Here is a 23,436-nt window from a genome sequence, read left to right as displayed (position 1 = left end):
TATCTCATATCATAAATTTTCACATCAATCGTATCATTTTGCATATACATATGTGTCAGAAAAATCATCAGCCTGTACGCCGGTATTTCACATTTTACCATAGTTCGGCCGGTTCGCCGGCAAATCACATCATAGCACGGCCCGTACGCTAGCAAATCACACCCATAGCACGGCCCGTACGCCGGCAAATCATATCATAGCACAGCCCATACACTGGCAAATCACACCCATAGCACGGCCCGTACGCCGGCAAATCATATCATAGCACAACCCATACACTGGCAAATCACACACATAACACGTCCCATACGCCGGCAAAATACATAAAAATCTTGGCCTGAATGCCAGTTTTTCATTATAAAAATCCGTATTATTCACACATTCCTAGAAAACAGTATTTCATAACAATTTATACTCATGTCACACTAACAGATTTTCACATATTCAACATACCATCATTTTCAACAGTATTTTTCCCAAATATATAAATCATATATAAATATATTATTTGCTAAAATCGAATGCTATATATACATATACATTTCCTTAAAAAGAACTAACTTAATTTATCCCCTTACCTGATTCTTGAAAATCCCCTAAGAAAATCTACCCTGCTCCCGCAAGGTTCTCAATTCAACACCCTGAAAACAATATTTCCCAGAACTAAAGTTCAGTATTTCTAAGCGTATAACATTTTTCTCAACTGCCAAAAATCCAAATATTGAGTAGAAAGTCTTACCCTGGATTTGGGATGGTTTCCACCTTACTTTCACCAATGATCCGCTCCGGCAAATTCGGAGAGAACTTCCCCAGGAGCGTCGTGATGACTTCGGATTGTCGATCCGGTGAAGATTTGGCCCAAAATCGACGAAAGAGAGAGAGAGAGGACCAAAGGGGAGAGAGAGAGAGAAGGAAGCTTGGTTAATAATGAAGTTAAAATCCAGATTTTTCTATTTATAGAACAGGGGATTTCGTCTACAAACCACGTCATTCATCGACGAATCCTTCAATAATTTCGTCAACGAAATTCAATCCTCGTCGACGAAATTCAATCGGCTCAAAACACCTCTCGGTATTTCTTCGTCAACGAATCCCCTGTGTTCGTCGACGAGGCCCTGATAACTTGCCCTCGGTTTTTCCTTCCAAAATGCAATGAAATCGACTACCTCCTTCTGTTTCGATTTCCATTCCCCTTTCTTTTATTGTTTAAATACCATTTTAAATTTGGGTCGTTACATTACTTGCTACTATCCTCTCTCCTTGAAGTGAAAGGTCAACAATAGGTCTTATTTTTTCTTGCAATGCTATCTGAGAATCCCCCATGATTTGTGAATGACTACAATGTTCCAACTTGCTGATCACTTGTGCCTTTTGCAAGTTAGCATCATGCCTACCTTCTAGATTCCTACTTGAACTCGATTTTTCCCTTCTCCACCCATCCTAGGCCCACTAATCCAGCCCACTTAGAATTTTTTGGGCTGCTAAGAAAACAAGCTTCAATACAAGACCTCCTGGCCCACAGCGAGTGACGTAAAGTTGAGCTCAAGTTTCGGCCTTCTAATCAAACCAATTATTTTAGGTAGAGGGCTTTCACCTTTCTCCCCTAATTTTTCTCTTTCCAAAAACAGAGTATTTTCTCAACTATCTGGCAGGATTCGCCTGAGTAATTCCTTATCCAATCATTCTTAGTTCCATGCTTTACAACCTCTGCATAACTGAACTTATTGGGTAATCCCTTAAGTGTCATAGCCATTCCATTTCTCTACTCTATATCAGTTGAACCGCACCATCTACAAGCCATGCCCAGGAATTTTCGGTGGTTCCTTTTCAAGCATTTTTCATCCCCTTTCAACGAACTGCAAAAACTCCACCAACCTGAGGCTTCCCTGCCCTCTGGAATTCTCAGCAAATATCTACCTACCAAGTATAGTAGTTTCTCAACTACTATCATTTATCCAAGTTTGTTTGAAGCAAATATGACGATCAAGAAACCTCCTGTGAATTTCATCTACTTAATCCATTGGAATTTAGTATTCTGCCACCAAAACTCTGGCATTTGTTCCTGGAACCAGCAGACCTCGTTATTTAGAAAATAAAAAAATAAAAAAATAAAAAATTAAAAAACAGCGAGAGAGAAACAAATGAGAAACACATGAGAAATCACAATATACACAAAATGACAAATAAAACTATGGGATGATAAAGTAAAAGTACTCCCCAGGGAAAATAAATAAATATGCATACAAACATGTGTACACACATACACAAATAGATACACACACATGTATATGGGTCTTCTTTACAAGTGCCCCCAAACTGGTTAACAAAACCAATTCATGCATGCACACATGCATACATAATATATATGTATGCACATATGCACGCACAAACGCATGCATGCATGCATATGTATGTATGTATCTATGTATGTATAGAGTATGCCAATGACAATTTCCGACAAAATTATAATGCAAAGAGAAAATTGGCTCACAAATGAAATTCGGATGTTAGGGAATACCACAATATGGGCAAGCAAAATTATATCACCAGCCGACGCAACACGGGGGAGCTTTTCCATATCTTCACAGAAAATATTAACAGTAATCCCAGGCCCCTGATGTGATTCATCAATAATTTTCAGAGAACAAAAGCAGTCTGCAAAGAAATGACCAACATTTGTAAGGAAACTCGATTAAAATAACAGCATATACAGACAATTGCTAGGTTCAGAAAAAGCATAAAGCTGAATACTTGATATCTTCCCACTCTTTGTAAACAGCTATTTACATTGACACAGTGGCACATAGAACATAATTCATTTTATGACTACTTAGATTGCACCACATTAAAATACAGAGCACATTCTGTGCTTGACTAGTTGATAATGTACAATAGAAGTGTTCCTTAAAGGGAAAAGCACAATGAGAAGGTGAAACAAGGAATTACTGTTAGTAAAACTTCAAGCTATAAAATTTAGAGATCAAAACTTCCTTTATTAGCACATGTCGCAAACAGATTCCATAGATTAAGTAAATGCCTATGAAACATGCACCCAAATGAAACAGAATTAGTATAACACAGTGAATATTTCCATCATAAAAACAGGTGGTTCTGCCTCTACATCAATCTCCTACCATATAATAAAAATACATTGATTTGCCAGAAAATTCTCTATTGAGATGCTTTAAATTATACATTCCTCCAAAAGTACCTCATTGTGTGTTAAACTGCATATATGTCTCTAAATCTCTATTTTGGACTACACAGAGCAACAGGTGGGCATGGACTATCCTACGAATTTTCGCACTCACTCCTGTGCAAAAAGATGATTTTGTCTCAACAGAGAGCATTTACGCAAGCCACTTGTCCATGGCAGCAACAAGGCCAATCTCATGGTGGCAATGTTCTGCTCGTGATATCCATATGTTGAACTTTTATTGTGTGTAATGTTGAGCATCATGTAGGTGATTAAGGGGTTTTCACTAGAGATCCACAGACGACATCCTCAAGATGGGCCATAACCCATCTAATTGTGTACCCATATATAGCCTTTCATTTCATATTTTAGTTTTTTCCCATCATCGTTTACTGTTGTTTAACAAAAAATTCTCTTGATTTTAGTAGATGTGTCATTGTGTTGGTTGGGTTTTATTTGATGATGTCTCAAATAGAAAGACTTCAAGTTGAGATGGACGCAGTGGATTGGAGGATGTCTTTCTTCTATAGTTATTTTTCTTCTTTTTTTCAATATTTTGTTGTTGTGAACAGAAATCCAAGGTCATGGTTTGAAATCTCTAGAGATGTTAGCCAATGGATCCACTTTATTAATTTCCTTTCACTCATGTGGTTGATGCTCGGAGTGGGATGATTGGTAGAGGGGTGGCTAACGCTTAGTGAAGGGAATGAGGGCGAGGTCTGACATTTAGCATTTCCAGCATGCAGACAACATCATCCTTTTCTAGTCGAATAATATGGGTAGTTTCTTATATGCATAAACTATTTTACATATTTTTGAGAAATTATCATGTTTGATGACTGATTTGTCTTAGAATAGGATAGTTTCCTCAACATGTTAGTGTGGTGTGGTGCCTTGAACTAGCCTATTACTCACATAGTGTTCCCCTGAGAGATAATTCTACAGATTTTTTTTCCCCTGGAACCCTGTATATCAGATGGAAGGAATGCATATTTTGTTATATCAGGGGGTTGAATTACTCTTATTGAGGCTTGTCTTCCATCCAATGTATCTTTCTTCTCTTTGAAAGATTTTTCATTCTTGTGAGGGTGGGTGATAAGCTCAAGAAGTTGATAAGGGATTTTTTATTGCCTAGAAAAGTGGATAGGAGTAGAGGTCATCTTGTGAGTTCGGATATTTTGGGCAGGCTTAAGAGACAGGGAGGTTTGGATCCTGGTCATTTGGTATACAAAACCAATTTTTTGATGGAAAGGGATGCACTTAAAATTTTTCAAGATCCTGATCCCTTTTGGCATGACGTAATTCTTAGTAACTATGGGTTTTGTTGATGATTATCTGACTCATTTACCATTATTAGTATGTTAGTGTTTGTGGAAATACCTGATCCCTGATTTTCAGGGATACTGCTGCAACAATTTTGATTTTATTATTACTGACTACGTTAATTTAGGAATAAAGAGTTCTGGAAAATTCCTGACATCTCTATTAGTTTGGTTCCTATTTTGTAGTTTCCTATATTTGGCTAGTTTCCAAATTTCGTGGTTAATTAGTATCTAGTTACCGAATATAGTAAAAGAAATTTTTTTTCCTTCAATATAAAGGTTGTACATTTATCATTAAGGAATAAGAGAATTATTTTATTCTCTAAAATCAACAAGGTATCAGAGCCACCTCTGAACCATAGATAGACGACAAAATACGGGATGACAATGGCTCGGCAAAGTCAATCCTTCTCCGAAGTCACCTCCCATCCTGCAAACTTGGCCACAGCAGCAATGGAGGATCATATGGCAATCTTCTGCCCATTACAGGGCACAAACTCAATGGACATCTGGCCTCCTGTGACGAGAACCACACACAGCCAGAACAGAGTCTATTCAGCAAAGAACAAATGGAACTTTTGCAAAAATTGATCAACCAGCAACAATCCTCCAATACCTCAGTCATTAGAACCGGATCCTTGGCACACACAGGTAATTTTTTAAATGCTCTCAATGCAACAAGGGAGAAAATTAGCCCATGGATTGTGGATTCAGGAGCCTCCGATCACATGACTAGAGATGCAAGGATTTTTAATACTTATAGTCCATGTCATGAAAATTTTTCTGAAAGAATTGCAGATGGGTCTCTCTTAAGAGTAACAGGAACACGTTATGTGGTTATATCAAAGAACCTCACCCTGAACTAAATCCTCTTAGTCCCAAACTTAGATTGCAATTTACTTTCTATTGGCAAACTCACTCAAGAGCTTAACTGTGTTACTAAATTCTTCCCTAACACGTGTGAATTTCAGGACTTGAATTCGGGGAAGACGATTGGCAATGCTGAGATGTGCTCAGGGCTCTATATCCTCAAGGTTGGTGATCTTCCAGACCAACAAACTCACAAGGTAGATTCGGACAAGACAAACAATCAGTCTAAAATGATTTCTTTTTCTGCTTCACATTTCAATAATGATAGTGCAGTTATGTTATGGCACTATACGCTAGGTCATCCAAATTTCGCGTATCTTCAAAAACTTGTTCCCTCATTATTCAGCAATAAAAATCCAAAAGATTTTCAGTGTGAAGTTTGTCAATTCGCTAAACATGCCCGTAACCCTTATTCAATTCAACAATATAAAAAATCCCATACATTCTCAATGATCCATAGTGATGTCTAGGGACCTTAACGTATCAAAACTATTTCTGGGACTCGCTGGTTTATTTTACTTGTAGATGATCACACTAGGATCACTTGGGTGTTTCTCATGAAAGAAAAATCAGAGGCTGGGCAAATCTTCAAAAACTTAACACTATGATTCAAACCCAATTCCATACCAAAATACAAATCTTTAAGACTGACAATGCAAAAGAATACTTCAAACACATTCTAGGAGATTACCTACAAAGTCGAGGCATTATACACCAAAGTTCATGCGCCGATACTCCTCAACAAAATGGAGTAGTGGAAAGGGAAAATAGACACGTTCTAGAGGTTGCTATATCACTTATGTTTTCCACTCATGTTCCAAAACACCTCTGGTGGGAAGCCATACTCAAAGCAACTTATCTCATAAACCGAATGCCTTTTTGTGTCTTAAAATTCCAAACACCTTGTCAACTTCTTCATTCTTATCCCAACACCCGAATTGTCTCAACAATACCACCCAAAGTATTTGGGTGCTCTGTGTTTGTCCATGTCCACCAATAACACAAAAGTAAACTCGACCCCAAAGCACTCAAGGGTATATTCCTTGGTTACTCTCCAAATCAAAAAGGGTATAAATGCTATTCCCCAGTTACAAAAAGACTACACACTTCCATGGATGTTTCTTTCTTTGAACATCAACCTTAGTACCCAAAATCTGATATTCAGGGGGAGAATCTCATACAAAAATACCAGTTGTGGGATATTGATGCCACAAAAACCAACAACCACCCAAGTCCACAACAAAATCTCATACAGGAATACCAGCTTTGGGATATTGATGCCACAACAACCAACCACCACCCAAGTCCACAACTCACCATCCCTCCTATCTCAACTACTACTTCTACTCCAAATCGCAGTCACCAAACAGAAACAAAATCTGAAAATCTTCCACCTCCTTTAACTCCTGTCCAACGTCCAAAACCTGCAACCAATGGTGAGTTCAATGTATATTCTCAGAAGGAGAAGATTCAAGAAGATTTAGAGCAACAAGCACCTCACGAGCAAAGTCAAGAATCTGACCCGAATGCAAGAACACATGAAACTTCACCAGGTTACACTAGCTCTGAATTCATCACTAATGAGTCTATTGCTAATGACCTTGATTGTCCCATTGCTTTAAAGAAAGGTAGGAGGTCATGTACCAGTCATCCAATCTACAACTTTGTCTCTAATAAAGGGTTGTCACCTAGCTTCCAAACATTTGTGGCAAATCTAAACAAAGTGCAGGTTCCTAACTCCATTCAAGAAGCCATTTCAATTCTGAAATGGAAAACCGCAGTATGGAAAGCAATGCAGGCACTAAAGAAAAATGGAACTTGGGAGATTTCATACCTACCGAGTGGGAAACATCCAGTAGGATGTAAAAGCATATTCACCGTCAAATACAAGGCTGATGGAAGCATGGACAGATTTAAAGCGTGACAGGTTGCAAAAGGGTTCACTCAATCCTATGGCATCAACTACCAAGAGACGTTTGCTCTAGTAGCCAAATTAAACGCTATTCGGGAACTACTATCATTGGCTGCCAATCTTGACTGGCCTATTCACCAACTTGATGTTAAGAACGCCTTTCCCAATAGAGACCTTACAGAAAAAGTCTACATGGACATTCCTCTTGGCTTTGAAACACAAGCAACTATGAATAAGGTGCGTAAGCTCAACAAATTCCTTTATGAACTGAAGCAATCCCCGAGAGCTTGGTTTGACAGGTTCAACAAAACAGTGAAGTATGGGTATTCTCAATGTCAAGCATATCACACTTTGTTTATCAAACACTCAACTGAAGGAAAATAGGCGATTCTCATTGTGTATATAGATGACATCATCTTAATAGGTGATTATGAAGACGAACTGATCAAGCTCAAAACCTTACTTGCCAAAGAATTAGAAACCAAGGATCTTGGGAGCCTAAAATACTTCCTTGGAATGGAAGTAGCCCGGGTTAAGAAAAGGAATTTCATTGTCACAACGGAAGTATGTACTAGATCTTCTTAAAGTGATAGGAATGCTTGGATGCAAACTGGCTTAAACACCCATGGACTCAAGTACTAAGCTTGGAGCTAATAAGAACAGTGTTCCAGTGGACAAAGGTAGATATCAAAAACTTGTTGGGAAGCTGATTTATCTCTCGCACACCAGACCTGATATTGGGTTCTCGGTTAGTGTAGTCGGTCAATTCATGAATGATCCAGCTGAAGAACATTTGGAAGTTGTCAATCGAATATTGAGGTACCTTAAAATGACACCACGTAAAGGCTTGTACTTTAGAAAAAACACAAGGAAAGATATTGAAGTGTTCGCTGATGCTGATTGGGTCGGATCAATAACTGACTGAAGGTCAACATCTGGTTATTGTACGTATGTGTGGGGAAACCTAGTAACATGGCGAAGTTAGAAACAACAAGTAGTTTCTCGGAGCAGTGCAGAAGCGGAGTTCAGAGCTATGGCACTCGTAATTTTTGAGGGAATATGGCTGGAAAGACTACTAAGAGAACTAGGAATCATCACTTCTGAACCAATGAAGGTATTTTGTGAGAATCAATCAGCTAATAGCATTGCAACGAATCCAGTGCATCACGACAGGACAAAACATGTGGAGATAGATCGCCACGAGAAGATAGAAAATGTGTTAGTCAGTCTGCTATACACACCTACAAGCAAGCACATAACAGATATCCTCACTAAAGCTCTACCAAGGAAGAATTTTGAAGATTTGACTACCAAGCTTGGCTTGATTAACATCTACGCCTAGCTTGAGGGGGAGTGTGGAAATATCCGATCCCTGATTTTCAGGGATACCGCTACAGCAATTCTAATATTATTATTAGTGACTACATTAATTGAGGAATAAAGATATTCTAGAAAATTCTTGATATCTCTATTAGTTTGTTTCCTATTTTGTAGTTTCCTATATTTGGCTAGTTTCCTAATTTTGTGGTAATTATATCTTGTTACTAAATAAAGTGAAAGGAATTTTTCTTCCTTCCATTATATAAAGGTTGTACATTTATAATTAAGGAATAAGATCATTATTTTCTTCTCTAAAATCAACAGTGTTATATTAATAGGTCAGAGTTCATAAGGGTATTATGGCCATTGGCATCTACTTAAGACATTTATTATAAATAGAGGGGAAGACCAATCATTGTGGTTAGGTCTTCCATTTTACCCAATTATTCAACATTGTATCGGAGCATGATCCTAAGACCTAAACCCTAATTGTCACAGCCACCATCAAAACCAAAGCCTAAAACCCTAAACCCGCTACATGTCTACCACCATAGAAGAATTTCCAGCAACATTATAGCCCTAGAAAAAAGCATCCAGCAGCCGCCAGAAGCCTGAGCAATCACTGAAAATTTCCCGGGCAACACTGCCAATTCAGAAACACAAAATCCACTACGAATTTTAGCAAAAACAACACCATAGCCATCAACAGATACTGCTGCTTTTCTCCCACTAAAATCCCACATCTAGACAGTTCCCTACGCACCCTCTTGCACTGGATGAAGGCAGCAGGGCCAACCCCACACATCAGCACATGAAGCCAATTTCAAGCCTCTTTCCAGCATGAATTAATCCAGCAGTGCACGAATCCCTCTATAAACATATTATTGAAGTTTTTCTTGATGCTTTTTTGTCCAAAGATCTGGTGATGAGCGGCACCGAGAACAGGTTGTTTGATGCTTCCCAAAGTTATTTGTCAATGTTTGTTGAGTTTATTGGGGCCTGAAAAAGTGGTATTTGCGGTGTTTTTTATTTGTACATTGTGTTCTTGTGGTTTGCATTGATTGTAGAAGGTTGTGTTTGTTGGAATGGAGCTGGTAACTTTGAAAAACATATTGTTCGCCGTGTATTTTTTTATATACTGCTCTATCAAGGTGGTATGTGTGTTGGATGGAGTTCCCAAATCCCAAAAGTGTATCCCTCTTCAGTTACTTGTTCGAGTGAACAATGTACTATAACAATCTCAGAGGAGAAGTTTTCCTGGTTCCTACAGAATCATACATCCCAACAAGCATCACATCGCATTGCATACTTTGCTTAGAAAACTAATCATACTATATGTATATTGTCGGATTTCTAGATTAGGAAATTCTATTTTTTGAATAAAATCTGAAATTACTATTTCAAATTCTAGTAGTTTCAGTTTCCTGTTTTCTAGCCTAGAAATTTGCTGATTTGATTTGCTGATTTTGTGGTGATTTTATTTTCTGATTTTGTGGCCTTCCTAATTTGCAAAAAACCGTGACATACAAAGGAGACGTGTTGGAAGCTTCATGGTAAACCAGCAAATTGGAAGCCAAAATCCAAACATGACAGTCACGCCTATCAAGCCACTGCTGAAGAGACTCAAGAGCCTTCTACCAACTCGGATGCAGTCCCTTTTACCAAGGAGCAATTAGAGCACCTGTACTAATTGTTTCAATCTCCAAAACTGTCCTTAACTCCGTCTTGTTCTTTGGTACAGGGGGTAACTCTCTTGCTACTGCGTTAATTGATTATGGCGCAACTGATCATATGATTGGTTGCTCCAAATTGTTCTCATCCTATAGTCCGTGTGCAAGCAATAAAAAGGTCAAAATTGCGGATGGCTCACTCTCAGTAATTGCCAGGATAGGAACCATCCAACTCACTTCATTGTTAACTCTCCATGATATGCTCCACGTTCCAAATTTGTCTTGCAACTTGTTGTCCATCAGCAAAATTACCTCTCATCATCAATGTCAAGCTAATTTCTACTCTTCTTATTGTGAGTTTCGGGAAATGACCACGGGGAGGATGATTGATAGTGCTAAGGAAAAATATGGAATCTATTATTTTGACAATGGACCTAACTCGAGCAGATAATGTCAAATTAGTTGCTTAAATTATGTTTCTGTTTTCAAAGATAATGATATCATGTTATGGCATTATAGGTTAGGCCATCCTAGTTTTCAATATTTAAAATACTTGTTTCCCAATTTATTTCGGAATAAAATTTCATCTTCTTTTCAATGTGCAGTTTGTCAGTTTGCTAAACATCATCATGCATCCTTTTCCACCCAACCAAACAAACCAACTACACCATTTACTGTGATTCATAATGAAATCTGAGCCCATGTAGAACACCTACATATTCTAGGAAAAAAATGGTTTGTGACCTTTATTGATGATCACACGAGATTAAGTCGGGTTTATTTGATAAAGGAAAAATCTAAAGTGGAAACAATTTTCAAAAAATTTGAAACCATGGTACAAACACAATTTCAAAAAAATATTGCGGAGTGATAACGGTCGAGAATATTTCAAAAACATTTTGGCCAAATTTTTTCTTGAAAAAGGAATTGTTCATCAAAGCTCTTGTGTTGACACTCCGCAACAAAATGGTTTGGCTGAAAGAAAAAACACAAACTTATTGGAAGTAGCTCGAGCATTGCTTTTTACCAATTAGATACCTAAATCTATTTGGGGTGAAGTCATTCCTACTGCTACATATCTCACAAAAAGAACGCCTAATAAGGTTTTAAGTTTTGAAACACCTTTTGATGTTTTTCACAAGTTTTATCCAGCAAATCGGTTGTCTTCTTCTTTACCACTAAAGATATTTGGTTGTATCGCTTTTGTTCATATTCATAGTCATAATCGAGGAAAACTTGAACCCCGAGACACAAATGTGTGTTTGTTGGGTTATGCTCCCAATCAAAAGGAACCCATTTCCAAAAAAAATATTTGTTACCATGGATGTTACATTCTTTGAATTACATCCCTATTTTACGCCCCATCTTCAGGGGGGAACCAAAATAAAGATTCGGCTGTGCTTCATGATTTTTTTCCAAACTAAAGACTCACAAAATGATCTTTCTCCAACTTTGAGTATTCAACCTAAAAACCCAAGCTTTATTATACCAAGAGAAAGTGAGTCAAGTTTTTTAGATATTGAAAAGGCAGGTCTTCCTACAGTGCCATCTCATGATGTTCATGATCCTATAATGACTAACAAAGGGGAAACAAAAAAAAAACCACAGAATTAGTACCATTTGACATAGTCTACTCGCAACTGAGGACAACTCAAAAGAAAGGGTCTTCCAATCCTTTAAACTGTCCACAATCTGTAAACCCTCCAATTAATGTCCTCACCGAGCCTTTACCTCATGTTCAATCCATTTCATCTTCGAGTTTTGAGTCCTCTAGTTCTTAACCCGAGTTTGGTTCCAATCTTGAGTTCGATAATTCTAAACGTCCCATTGTTGTTCGAAAGGGTGTGAGGTCTTGCACCCAACATCCATTGCCCAATTATGTGTCATACGAAAATCTCTCACCTGTTTTTTGTGCTTTTACCTCGCAATTGCCTTGTATGGAGATTCCTAATACTGTGCCAGAAGCTCTGAAAGTTCTTGAGTGGAAGGAGGCTGTCTTTGAGGAGATGAAAGCTCTTGAAAAAAATTGCACGTGGGAGTTAGTTGATCTACCAAGAGGAAAGACAACTGTAGGGTGCAAATGGGTGTTTACAATCAAGTATAAATCTGATGGTTCTCTAGAATGGTATAAAGCTCAATTGGTCGCCAAGGGATCCACTCAAACCTATGGCATTGATTACTTGCAGACATTCGCCCTAGTCGCAGAGCTAAACTCTGTAAGAGTTCTTTTGTCACTTGCAGCTAATCATGACTGGCCTCTACAACAGTTGGACGTAAAAAATGCATTTCTTAATGGAAACCTGGAGGAAGAATTGTACATGGATGCACCTGCAAGATTTGGTGAAAATTTTGGCACAACAGTGTGTAAACTGAAGAAGTCCGAAGTCCTTATATGGGTCAAAACAGTCACCAAGAGCCTAGTTTGATAAATTCACTCAATTTGTTAAAAGTCAAGGGTTTACTCAAGGGCAAGGTGATCATACAATGTTGATAAGACATTCACAGGATGGGAAGATAGCGACACTGATTGTGTATGTAGACGATATAATTCTCACTGGAGATGACGTACTTGAGATGAACCAATTGAAGACTTCCTTCTCATCAACATTTGAGATCAAGGACTTAGGACCTCTGAGATATTTCCTTGGAATGGAGGTTGCTCAGTCGAAGAAAGGGATTGTTGTCTCCCAACGAAAGTATGTCCTTGACCTCCTTAAGAAGATTGGGATGAGTGGTTGTAGGCCAGCAAATGCTCCAACAGATCCCAATCAGAAACTTGGAGATGACAAGGAAGGTGATCCAATGAATACAACTCGATATCAAACGTTCGTGGGAAAGTTAATTTACTCATCACATACACGGCTCGATATTGCTTTTGTTGTGAGTTTAGTAAGCAAGTTTATGCATTCACCCTACGAGAAACATCTTGAGGCAATTAATCGGACTCTCAGATACTTGAAAAGTACACCATGCAAGGGTTTGCTCTTCCAGAAGACCAGACAGCAGAACACAAAGGCATACACTGAAGCAGATTGGGTAGGCTCAATTATTGACGGGAAATCCATGTCAGGATACTATACTTATGTTTGGGGAAATATGGTCACATGGCGAAGCAAGAAACAAAATGTGGTTGCAAGGAGTAATGTCGAGGCAGAATATAGGGCTATGGCTAACGGAGTTTGTGAGATGCTATGGCTGAAGAGAATTGTTGAATAGCTGTAGATGCCAGTGAACATGCCAATGAAGTTGTATTGTGACAACAAAGCTGCCATAAGTATTGCTCAAAGTCCAATACAACGTGACCGCACGAAGCATGTAGAGATTGACATACACTTCATAAAAGAGAAGATTGATAGTGGAGCTTTTTGCATGCCTTTTGTTCCTGCTACTCAACAAATAGCTGATATCTTCACCAAAAAACTTTTCAAACCTAGTTTTGTGCTCTTTGTAAGCAAGTTGGGCATGATAGATATCTACGCTCCAACTTGAGGGGGGTGTCAAATTTCTAGATTAGGAAATTCTATTTTTTGAATAAAATAGAAAATTACTATTTCAGATTTTAGTAGTTTCAGTTTCCTATTTTCGAGCCTAGAAATCTACTGATTTGATTTGCTGATTTTGTGGCCTTCCTAATTTGGTGGTCTTCCTCTACTATTTATCTTGTAATTGTGTCTCTTGAAATTTAATAAGAATGGTTATTCTTCTTCTAAAAAATACTTCATATATCATCCGGTATCTCTCCCACTAGACCCTAGGTTATCGTCTCTGCTACTACTAACCATATGACAAGTGTCACCAACTTCATTTCTGCTCTCCAGTATTCTAAAAATCAACTTCATTTCTGCTCTCCAGTATTCTAAAAATCTATGTCAAGTTACCCTTGATGATGGATCCACTATTGCTATTAAGGGAATAGGAATAGCAAATTCTACGCTCTCCATTTCTCTTTCTTATACTTCATACATTCCTGAATCCCTCTTTAAACCTCAATTTTGTTCGTAAAATTACAGTGTCACTAAATTGCTTTTGTAACCTTCTTTCTTGATTCCGTTCTTATTTAGAATCATGAGGAAGACCATTGGCACATGTTGTGAGGCTAGTGGGCTTTACTACTTTAAGTCACACTCTACTCCAATTGCCTAATGTGCCGCTGCCACACCACATAAACTCCATTGCCGCCTTGGTAATCCATCATCGGACAAGTTAAATAGCTAGTTCCTACTTTGAGTTTCGTGTCTAACCTTGACTATGAGTCTTGTCAATTAGGAAATCCATTATGTTCCCTTTGCTCCTTGAGTTAGTAAAAGAGTCGTCAGCCCTTTTATGCAAGTCCATCCAATGTCTGAAGTCCTATTCGTGTTCACGTCAATGTTGGTGTTTTGATACTTTGTGACATTTGTCAATGACTACTCCAAAATGACTTCATTGTATTTAATGAAAGATTGTTAAGTTGTTTAATATCTTTTCCACCTTCTATTCTCAAATAAGGACTAAATTTGATATGCCAATTTGGATACTTCATAGTGATGATGCTAAGGAGTACTTCAATACTCAATTCACTATCTATACAACTAATTCTGGCATAATCCTTCAGTTATCTTGTGCTCACACTCCAAAACAAAACAAAGTTGTGGAGAGAAAAAGCAAACATATTCTTGAAGTCATTCAAACCCTATTGTATCAAATGAATTTCCCTAAAGTTTTTTGAAGTGATGTTGTGCTCACCACTAGCTACCTCATAAATAAAATACCATCTTCTGCACTTGGTGGCAAAATCTCATATTCAATTATCTATCCTAAGGCTCCTTTGTTCGCCCTTCCTCGTAATATATTCGATTTTGTCTTTCGTTCATTAGTTAAATCTAGGAAGGGATAAATTGGATCCTCATGCCATCAAGAGTATTTTTCTGTGTTATTTCTATACTCAAAAAGGATATCAATGTTATAGCCCCAATTTACATTGATTCTTTATCTCCGATGTCACCTTTTTTGAGTCTACATCGTAATATTATGATTCCTTGAGTTCTATTGAACTTGATGAGTCATTTCCTCTACCGAGCCTTCCCAATCCTAACCTATTTTCTCCACCCAGACTTGCTATATCTTCATCCAATTGAGTCCTTGTCACTTGGATCGTCCCAATTTGCAATTGTGCATACAACAACTCAAGGAAGGGGAGCCTCCTTCAGCTTCCACTTCTATGCCTCTAGTTCCCTCATCAAATGATCCTTTTAGCCAAGTGATTGATCCTCCTATCGCTGTTCAAAAAGGTAAACGCACCAGCACCCGACATCCACTCTAATTTTGTTTGTTATGATTTCTTGTCACCCTAATACTACTGCTTCATTAGTACTTTGTCTTTTGTTGCCCTTCCAAAGTCTATTTCGGAAGCTCTGTCCCATTCTGGTGGAGGAATGCAATGATAGAAGAGATGCATGCTCCATAGGATAATGGTACTTAGGAGTTGGTATCTCTTCCTCCTTATAAGTTTGTGGTTGGTTATTGTTGGGTGTACACTGTGAAGATCAATCCAAATGGTTTTCGAGCTTGATTGAAGGTCTGCCTTGTTGCTAAGGGATATACTAAGTGTATGGCTTCGACCATTCAGAGACATTCTGCCCTATCACCAAACTTGCTTCAGTATGTTTGTTAATTTCCTTAGCCACCACCTATCACTAGCCTCTACACTAGTTAGACATGAATGCTTTCCTACACTGTGGTCTACAAAAGGAGGTCGGCATTGTCTTAAATTTCCACGAAATTTTCGAAATTTCCGATTTACATCACCCTCGTAAACAAAATGGCAGTCAATTTCCATCTTGCATAATTTCCGTCAAAATCTCAACGAATCATTCGAAATTTATTGAGATCTCGAAATTTTAGTTAAACTTGTCAAAATTTTAACTATACGATGAAATTTGGTCAGAAATCAAATGAGAAATTTAGGAGTGAAGTGAAATTTCCATCTTAATTTATTTTATCGAAACAAAAGATTATTACAAGTGTTTTTGAAATTATATAAAAAAATAAACTTACAGTAAACATTTTATTCAACCATTCATGTCTAAATTATCATTATTTGTATAATAAATAATATTTAAATGATTTATGAATTTCATTTGTATTAACTAAATATGTTTAATGTACATATATTACATATATGTTTGATACACGTACTATTTTACAACTTTTCCACCTTATACAAAATATAGATGTATTTAATTTGTACTATATTAATCTTAAAACTTATATTATTATGTTTGTTAACCCTTTTTAAAGTTTCACAAAGAATTTCATGATTTACTACTAATTTCAGTTATTTTTTCAAGTCGAAATCGAAATTTCCGTACTTTGGGAGCTTCGAAATTTGAGTCGAAATCGAAATTTAAGACCTTGGAGGTCAGTATGGAGCAACCACCTAGTGTGTTGCTCAAAGGGAGTCAGGCTTAGTGTATCGGCTCAAGAAGTCATTATGTGGTTTACAACAATCTCCTAGGGCATGGTTTGGTCAATTTAGTGTTGTAGTACTTGAGTTTGGCCTTCCACGTTGTGCAGTAAATCATTTTGTATTTAATCATCATACACCATCTAAAAGGATTCTGCTTATTGTGTATGTGGATGATAATGTGATTACTGGTGATGAGGATCAAGGTATCTAAAGCCTAGAGCATTTCTAACAGACTAAGTTTCAGTCAAAGGTTTTGGAACCATTAAAGTACTTTTTAAGTATAGAAATATCAAGTTCTCATACGGGAACCGTCTTGTCACAAAATAATTATGTTCTTAATCTTTAGATGAAACTAGAATGTTACGATCCAAACCTGTTGATACACCTCTGGATTCTAACAGTAAGCAAGTGCCAAATACAGATGACTTGTTGCCTAACCCACGACAATACCATAGATTTGTTGAAAAGCTAAATTATCTCACGATCACTCAATTGAATATATCTTTCGCAACAAGTGTTGTAAGTTTGTTTCTTAATTTCCCTAGAACAAGTCACTACAATGCAGTAATTCGCAACTTGAGATATCTCAAAGGTGTGCCTAGAAGAGGTCTCTAATATTAGGATCAAGGTCCCACTCATTCAGTGATATACTAACGTAGATTGGACAAAGTCACCTTCCAACACAATAAACTGTTGGGTAATATACCTTTGTTTGCGGAAATTTGGTTTCTTCGAGTAAGAAACAAACTATGGTGGCCAGGCCGAGTGTTGAGTCCAACTATAAGGCAATGGCTAACACAACATGTGAACTTGTTTGGCCGAAGAAAATGTTGGAAGAACTAGGTTTTTTTACATTCTCTATCTATGGAGTTGATGTGTGATGATCAAGTTGTCATTCATATTGCCTCCAACCCGGTCTTCCATAACCAAACAAACATATTGAAGTTAATCGCCACTTAATTCAGGAAACTTGTGCAGAAGTTAATTACCACCACTCACATAAAGTCTAATTTGCAGCTTGTTGATTTATTTACTAGGCCTTGGGGAGTACTCATGTTAAAGTCATTTGTAACAACATAGGAGCATATATATATGAGCATATGATATATATATATATATATATATATATATACTCTATGAGTCATATCACGTTTTGATTATGGCAAATCCATGGTATCTCACTTGGAAGGCACGTAGAGTTGAGGTACGCTCAAAGCCATGAGCAACCACTTCACCTAGCATATGGCATAGTAACATGAAGAGCAAAGAATGAAGACATTTTATATTGTATTTGTAATTGCATTTAATTTAATATTTGGTCTGTAATTATGCATTCATGCATGATGGGAATTGCAAGCTCAAACTCAAGACCATAGACTAACCTTAGGTTCCCAAATCCTTCATGAAAAATCCCTTAACTAAAATGTCATACTCATACATATATGGATGAATTCTTTTTGGGTCAAAATAAGGGCAAAACTTAGGTTTACAATGACCTCGATTGACCGAACCATTCATGCCTAAATCAGCTTAGTCAACCGACCATGCCTTAAGGGCAAAATGGTAACTTTGTTCAAGGTCAGCCGACCGGCCCAAAAATGAACTGCAATGTCCGACCGAACGATCATATATATTCTCTCGGCCAATCCTCTACCCTCAGCCGACCGGCCTAAAAATGTGCTGAAGATTCTAGCCGACCGACCGTGCTCGGCCGACGAAACCTACGAAGGTTCGAAAATCGCCTTTGGCTTGGCCGACCAGTACCTTACACAGCCGACCGAACCCTACGAAAAATTCAAATTCTTAACTGAGGTCAACCGACCGACGCTGGCACCAGTCGACCAAACCTCTCGGGTTTGGTAAAAGTTTAACATTTAAACGTGGTTATTTTTTAATTAAACAAATTATAAAATTCCCATCATCTCCCTAACAGTCATAATTTTTGGGAATTCTATATATACCCTATTACAAAGCATAATTAGCACCATGATTAGCAAGATATTCTCTCTAAAATTTTTGTGCTATTATTTCATATATTCCCACACATTCAAGCTTATTTTTCATTCTCTTTCTCACACTCCTCGTTAGATCTTCTTAGAAAAAAAGCACTGATTCTCATTCTTCAATTGCAAATTATTGCACTTGAAGATTGATTGAATATTCTTGTGGGCATTAGACATTATATTTTACAAGGCTTATACTCTCTCATTTACTTCACATTTGAAAACACATTTTTAGAGAGTAAGCTTGAGTTCTTCCCATATTATTTGGTTCATAAATATTAGACGGGAGAACTCTTTGGCTTGTGAATCTTTGCATCCTCATTGCAAGATTTAAAGGCTTGCATTGTATTTATTGAAAAATATTTTTGGCAAGCTAAAACCCTAATACCCTTATACTTCATATTTGAAAAATATTTTTGAGATATTAGTTGGATTCTTAAAGATCTTTTGATAATAAATTTGGTGAATATTTTATCTTGAATCAAAGATCTTACTCTCACACACATACGTATACACATATTTTTTAGAGGTGTCATATAATCCACAAAATCTCTATTGAGCTTAAACTCCCATCATACTAGAGTGTATTGTACTTATTGTTGTACATCATCTGCTTGTTGTAGAAGCATTCTACTTGTACACAAAACTTTCTTTATTGTTGTATTCTCGGCGTGTAGTCGAAAGAGGATTGCACTGTCCTGTAAAGTGCACTGGATTGGTTCAAACCCGGTTAGGAGAACTAGGAGCACTTTCCTGCAAAATGCACTGGATTAGCTCAGACCCGATTAGAAGAGCTAGGAGCAACGTCCTGTAAGGTGTGGATGTAGGTTGTGGCTCAACCCCGAAATTTGAGTTGGGGAGTCTCCGCCCCCGTAAGGAAAGGTTGTAATCGGCGTCGTTCTGCTTGTTAAGTGAGCATTTAGTGAATCCTTTCGCTAGTGAGCTTAAAGCAAGGACGTAGGCATTATTGGCCGAACCTCGATAAAAACCCTGTGTCACTTTGTCCTTATACTTCATACTTTCCTGCATTTGCTTGTTAATTTTACCTGTTGATTTTACTGCCTAAATATTTGAGTATTAATTTGTGTTTGATTGGAAAATACTGGAACTGTAGAACTTGTGTAAATTATTTAATTGTTCATATATCTGCTGAGTTAATACTTATCTAGACGGACCCTTGGTTGTGATATACTATTGTTGAACATTTGACCTAGAATTTCAAAAATCTCCAATTTATCCCCCCCCCCCCCCTCTCTCTTGGGATTACACCAATTCCAAAAGGTGGTTATCTTAGTCATTTAGCATTATTAGTGTGTTAGTGTCATTTCAATAAGTGAGAGTTAGAAAGGGTATTATGGTCGTATGCAATTTGACATTTATTATAAATAGAGGGAGACCTATCACTGTGATTAAGTCTTCCATTTTACCCAATTATTTAATAAGTTTCAACAAAATGCATGAGATGCTAGAGTTAATTGGAACTTTGTTCCACACAAATATCCCTTTTTTTTTCTCCCATGTCCATTACAAGGTTTGAGCTGCATGGAGAGTCTTACCTTTCGAAGAATTGTTAGGCTGGCAATGCTCATTTTATTAGAGTTCACCCCCCTTTTTTTCTTTGTATAGCCTTTATAATGTTTTGATCTTTGTTTCCCATAAATTCAGGAGTGTAGAATCACGAAATTTTCATATAGTGATGAATTGAACAAAAGGGTTGCAAATGATCTATACTTGTTGAATGTGTTGCTTTTTTTTCATAGCTCTTTAGGGAGAGATGTATATTAAATAATTTTAAAAAAAAAAAAAAAAAAAAGGTTAGCATGAGGCCTTAGAGTGACGAAAACTTTTTCTGAACTTGAAGGAAATCTCTAACTTCAAGGAAGAGAGAACAGAGGTTTGACGGTTTGGCTTGGCAGTGGGGATTGTGGGTTGAGCAACATAGTTGCATCATGAGGTGGAGCCAAAATAGGTCAGACACTCTATAGTCATATGCTAATGATGTGTTTCGAGCTCCTCCAATGAAGAATTCCACATTTGTCAATGAAGCTAGGATCCATTAACACAATGATCAGAAGCAAAAAGGAAAGGTTTTGGATGCTCAAAGATTTGAAAGAAAAGAGAGGGGATAGCCTACTATTTATGGAAAGCCTCTTTGTAATTTGAATTTTGAATCTCATAGGGCTAACCACATTGGCCTATGTTGAATGAGCCTCAGGCTAAACACTTGTCAAAGAAACGCAAACAAACCACTAAATCTACAAAAGCAAACAGGCCCAAAAGCATACACATATGGGTTGTTAAAAAAAGAATTTCAATTTAACCCAACTAGAAAGGAAAAAGCTTAATTGGGGCAACCCACCTTGGCCCAAAGGAGGTAAGATTGTCCTCAACAAGGTTTTTAAGCTCATCCTTGACCCTACTTCGTCTCTCGCTCCTGTTCATGAAACCACTAGTTATGGTGATGAACTGCAAGAGGCATTCACGAGACGCAATTTCGAGATTGAAGAGGACCACTGATACGACACGAACTTCAAGCATGGATTCAAAGGATAGCCCAAGATTGAGAGTGGCACCAAACACCATGAAAATAACAACATATGACATTGCAAATGTTGGGATATCTCGCAAATGTTGTGATATGAGATATCCCAACACAAGACTTGAGACCTTGTCGAGGTGGTTGATTCTCCACTATAGGATCCTTTTGAACCTGAACAAGAACTAGACAATATGTATGACGAGAGTAATCTGCTACTAGAAGAGATTCATGAGCATACGAGAAAATATCTCCACTAGAGGAGGATCCTTTTTAACTTGCAAAAGAACTAGACAATATGTTTAAGTAATTAGCTATTGAAGAAGATTCATAAGTAAGAGAGCAAATCTCTCTTCAAACATACTTTGGAGGGGTTGGCTGACACAGACATTTTTGTTGAACAAGAAAAGTTAATTCGTGATTATGGGGATGAGACTCTCAAGTAAGAAACAGCATGAGCACCAAGGGACAAAAACTGCTTATATTTCTTTTGTATTTGAGCATCATGGTGGGGTTATTTCAAGGATCACTAAACTTACAGAGGGGCCCTTGGGGAAACTAACTATTGGTATCCTATCAAAAAATCATGATCTTTGTCACTCAATCTCCCACCCATTTGATAACTGCTCTGCTTCTTACTCTAGTTGTACTTTTAGGTGCTCGGAATGAGATTATAAACTATGTCAAAGGCAATTTTCCTACTCCTAGAGATGTCATAATTGAAGATTATTCACTCTGCCAAAAGGGAGTTTGGTCCTACAGGGAGGCCAGCAACCATAGACCCATTGGGGGAAAAGAGGGATTTATTTTGGTTATTTGAGACACCTAGTTTGCATGCAAACTAGATGTTTTGTTAGGATCCTTCTTGGTGCCTACGTTTTCAGACATCAAAGGTAAGGGCGGTGGGGGCTCACCTCAGTTTATGGTCCCAATTGTCCTTAGTTAAGGAGTCTTTAATCAGAATAGCTTGCTGCAGTTTTGGGATTGTGCCTTCCCTAATCTTACTCAAGAAGTGCTCCCTAGTGTGATTTCTAATCATTGCCCCAAGTGTTTAAATCAAACCCTATGCAGTGTGGTCCAACTCTATTCATTTTGAAAATATGTGATTGACACATCATGACTTTTGGGGATTCTTTGGGGAGTGGTGGGGTGACTATAACGTGGAAGGTTGGGAGGACTTCCGTTTTATGAGAAGCCAAAATTCTTGAAAGACAAACCCAAAATTTAGAAGGTGGAGGGTGGAGGTTTTTGGTGATGTGTGTTTTAAGAAAAAAGCTATTTTACATTATCTTCGTGTTGTAGATTTGTTGGCAAAGCATCCCCTCTCAAGATATAGCTGGATGAAGGGTTCAAAATCACCAATGAGTTTGAGCAAGTTCTCTCGAGGGAAGAAGTTAGTTAGCGGCTGAAATCTAGAATGAATTGGGTTAAGGAGATTGTAATATGTGACTATTTCATCAGGTGGTCACTGGTGGGAAGAGGAACTTCATAAAAAGAGTTAAGAGGATGATAGGGGTGTGTTTAATAGGACTAAGGGCATTGTAATTTGCAGGTATGTTCACTGATTTTCATAGGAACTTGTTCTCTGACTACGGTGAAGGTAGGGCTACGATTTTGAGGGGCTGGATTGATGGCCCTTTTTTGCATAGAAAGCAGAATGAGACCTTTTGGGGGGGAGATCAGAGGTGCTGAGTTTGAGATTCATAGAGAAAGCTCTTGGGGCAGATGGTTTTACCATGTCGTATTTTGAAGGACAGTTGGGATTTTTTGAAGGAGGATTTTTTAAGAGTTTCTTTTTTCACAACAGAGTGGTGGGTAGGAGCATTAATTTGACTTTCATTACCTTGGAACCCAAAAAAGATTGTGCTTGTAGAGTAAAGGATTTCAAGCCCATTAGTACGGTGACTAGTGTGTATAAGATCCACTCCAATGTTTTATCCAAGAGATTGGTTTGTGCTTGATGGACATCATTTCCCATAGCCATAGTGCATTCATCACCAATAGGCAAATTTTGGATGCTGTTATGGTTGCTCATGAGGTCGTGAAAGATGCTATATTGTTATTCATATGAAAAAAGGGGTTTTGGTTTCGAAGCTGCATTTTGGAAAAGCCTACAATAATGTCAGTTGGGTTCTTTTGATAGAGTGATGGTCAGAAAA

At 37.7% G+C, this 23,436-nt stretch overlaps 1 protein-coding gene across 16 annotated transcripts in view; it reads right to left on the bottom strand.

Moving 5' to 3' along the window:
* The window catches only part of LOC131146860 (protection of telomeres protein 1a-like), a 129,397-nt gene that overhangs the window by 94,162 nt on the left and 11,799 nt on the right, over window positions 1-23,436 (bottom strand). For 8 of the 16 annotated variants that reach the window (XR_009134483.1, XM_058096686.1, XM_058096687.1 and 5 more), the window contains exon 2: window positions 2,519-2,655. Coding sequence is in view for 15 of the 16 variants with exons in the window: in XM_058096686.1 (XP_057952669.1) it covers window positions 2,519-2,655 (137 nt within the window). In the remaining variant the exon portion in view is untranslated. Of the gene's footprint in view, window positions 1-2,491; window positions 2,656-23,436 lie in introns of all 16 variants that reach the window. The other 8 variants (XM_058096671.1, XM_058096683.1, XM_058096673.1 and 5 more) reach the window with 1 other exon arrangement.

This window comes from Malania oleifera, chromosome 13, assembly GCF_029873635.1.
Source record: "Malania oleifera isolate guangnan ecotype guangnan chromosome 13, ASM2987363v1, whole genome shotgun sequence".
Classification (NCBI taxonomy): Eukaryota; Viridiplantae; Streptophyta; class Magnoliopsida; order Santalales; family Ximeniaceae; genus Malania; species Malania oleifera.
The sequence above is the reverse complement of the archived record's forward strand: the minus strand, read 5'-3'. Positions and strand labels throughout refer to the sequence as shown.